This window comes from Electrophorus electricus, chromosome 13 (genome assembly GCF_013358815.1).
Source record: "Electrophorus electricus isolate fEleEle1 chromosome 13, fEleEle1.pri, whole genome shotgun sequence".
Classification (NCBI taxonomy): Eukaryota; Metazoa; Chordata; class Actinopteri; order Gymnotiformes; family Gymnotidae; genus Electrophorus; species Electrophorus electricus.
In genome coordinates, this window is record NC_049547.1 from 19,762,554 (window position 1) to 19,765,648 (window position 3,095).

Here is a 3,095-nt window from a genome sequence, read left to right on the forward strand (position 1 = left end):
ATGTCGGACGCTGCCGCCGGGCGCCGCCCCCCCCACCACCACTTCAAAGGCCAAGCGGGAGGAGTAGAGACCTTTTAGACTCCACCTCTGCTCCCAGCGGGTCACAGGCATGGCCAGGCCCCGCCCACCCGTCAACACATGGTCACACCACCGTAGCGAGAAAAAAAAAAACATTTATTTTTAATAACATGCACTTATTTTAAGGACTGACCTTTTCAGGGCATGGATTGGCCTTGAAGACGTTTTACACACCCTGCCCTGGTCTGCACAGAAATCAGTTCAAATACGGCTACATCGTCTAATTATCAATACATGGTCTGATACATGTCCATGAGGTGAGTGAGAGCGAGCACAGACCAGGCCCCATGCTGTGGGCAGGTAGGGCGTTGCCTTCAGGCTTTTTTTTTATGTGCTCCATGAAGTATGTGAAGTCAGCGCACGGATACCAGCAGGCTTGAGAATGGGCCCAGGTAACCTAGCAGCCACTGGTATCTCTCCTCATATCTCCACCAATATGAGTCATGGTTGATTGGAGTAGCCAGGATGTTTTTTAGGCTGGCTTTCCTGGCCAGTTTGGCACGATGTTCCAACATTTTCCTGCACAAGTAGACTTGATTTATTGACACTGTTGAAAAAGAACACTCTGAACTTCAAATAACTCAATTTGCAGTCTGCAGTGAGCAACTTCCAGCCAGAGCCTTTAGGAGTTCTGCTTGTGCTTTAATCTGTTTGGGAGAGAGTGACCCTGTGAGAACTGCGGGTGCCTTGGGCATGCGCTCTGAGGCGCTGGCAGTCCGGTGGGGTGCCAGGTACACAAGGTGTGGAGAAATCGTGGCAACTTGCGTCGGCAGCTAGTGCGGGCGCTCTGACCTCACCTTTGCGGCTCTTATCTGAGTTTCTCCTGTTTGTGACTTCCACGCTGAGGTAACAGGTGAAACACCCATCACTGAAGCTCCTACTCACATCACCCTCTGATTCACAGCAGTCAGGCCTTAAAGTTCAGAACACAGTACAACCAAGCCACAAACTCCTGTCACGACAAATAAAATAATGAATAGCAGGGCTCACAGTTCTCCGACGTTGAAATCCTGTGGCAGTCTTGTGGGGAAGCTTTAGTGGAGCTTGTGGCCAGTTAGTCCTCTCAGGCCGGAGTCTTCTTTAGCTTTTCCCCTCTGTCCGTCTCCGCTCAGTTAACTCCTCAGTGTTTAATTAACTCTGGCAGTGTTCTCTTGTGTCCAGCTGGACCTGCATGAAGGCTCTTGGTGCTGGGGACGGTGGGGTTTATGGAGGTGAAGCCATGTGTGCGTTGATCAGGTGTAGCTGTATACTGCACACGGCCCTGTGCCCTGCTCCTCCCTTTCACTGACCCCTGAAGCTCCTCTCACTGTTGATTCCAGACTGGCAGAAGACCGAGGCCCAGAAGCGCCGTGAGCAGCTTCTCCTGGATGACCTGGTCATCCTGGTCAACAAACGCGACGCACTCGTGCGAGATCTCGATGCACAGGAGAAGGAGTAAGTCTGCTCCCCTCTGTCTCCCTCCTTTCCCCCTGCAAAGCATTCTGGGATAGTTGACCCAGAATTAGCCCTCCACTTGTCACAAGTATGACTTTGAGGTCATTTTGTAGGCTGGAGTTTGTCACCTGTGTTTTCCCCAGTGCTTGCTGTTTGTTGAGTGGGGGGTGAGTGAGCCACCCTGGAACCGCAGAGCTTCACCAGACCTGGGCCACAGAGCCACACAGCCGAGGAGGCAGCATTGCAGGTTGCCTCGTCTCAAGTCCCAGTCTCTGACCTCTGACCCTGCGTGTGTGTGTGTGTGTGTGTGTGTGTGTGTGTGTGTGTGTGTGTGTGTGTGTGTGTGTGTGTGTTTGTGCGCGTGTACCCTTTTGCAGGGCGGAGGAAGAGGATGAGCACCTGGAGAGGACTCTGGAACAGAACAAAGGAAAGATGTCTAAGAAAGAGGAGAAGTGTACCCTTCAATGACCGTCATTGGGACAGAAACACACTAAAATGACTAAGGATCAAAAGAGTATTCACTGCAATTTCAAGAAATGTATTATTATCATACTGAACCACACGTCAACACTTATGTTTATTTCAACTTTATATGAAAGTTGGGTCCACAATTCTAACCCTGGGCTGGTGGGTAACCCTGACTAACACCTTGGGTTTCCTGTACACTGATGGATTACGTTTCACACACGGTAATAGATTATGCTCCATTTTGTTTTGATTGCAAACAAGGTACTTTTATGTGGTAGAGGCGTAATGCTGAAACCAAGCCCAAGCCTTTCTGCGGAGCCGAACAACCCGCAGCCCAGTGACTCGGAGAGAGCCAGACCAGACTCTCGGCCTTTCGGTCCGTGACGTGTCAGGCGCACGTAGCCTCTTAGCCTTGACAACGTGGGCTCATTTCACATGCGGGAGATTCTGAGTGCAAAGTTTTTAGGTACAACACAGCGTTGTTTTATAAGGAATGTTTCATTAACATTTATTGGATTTCCAAAAAAAAAGAAAAATATTTATCATTTCAACTTGGAGATCAAAACATGTCAGCATATTCTTTATAGCAAGCAGTGTTTATTATTTAATGAATATCTCTTTAATGAATGTCTCTTAATTACACTACTTTTTAAATGTATAGAATATCTTCTGATGGGAATGTTGCATTTACAAATGCACACTTTTTTTTATTACATATTTTTTGTTCATGGATGGTTTACCAAACATTTAAGATCTAGTAAGTTGGGATGTGTAGTACTTTTAAGTACTTGCTTATAGGGGAGTGAGGGTCAGGCTGTATATTTCATTTGACTGTCTGGGGGGGGACTTGCAATATCTTATATACAGGAGCACTCTGAGATCAGATTTGAATTAATGTCATTTGTCTTTTAAGATATGTGCAAGTGACCATCTTCACATCCACACGCATTAACTGAGGACCTCGTTAATATTTATTGTATACTTAAAAAGAGATCCATGCTTTCATATGTCTCTGGTTCACATCTCGTGCTGCTGACTTATTGTGTGAACATTTGTTTATTTATTCCTAAAATTACCAGTCATCAATAAAAACCGAAACGCTTTCATACTCTTAA

The 3,095-nt window shown here is 46.8% G+C and overlaps 1 protein-coding gene across 4 annotated transcripts in view; it reads left to right on the top strand.

Annotated features, from left to right (window-relative positions):
- ehbp1 (EH domain binding protein 1) overlaps positions 1 to 3,095 on the top strand; it is a 119,021-nt gene extending 115,926 nt beyond the window's left edge. For all 4 annotated transcript variants that reach the window (XM_027017819.2, XM_027017815.2, XM_027017817.2 and 1 more), the window contains 2 exons: positions 1,398 to 1,512; positions 1,890 to 3,095. In XM_027017819.2, the coding sequence (XP_026873620.2) occupies positions 1,398 to 1,512; positions 1,890 to 1,980 (206 nt within the window). In that variant the 3' untranslated portion in view covers positions 1,981 to 3,095. The remainder of the gene's footprint in view (positions 1 to 1,397; positions 1,513 to 1,889) is intronic.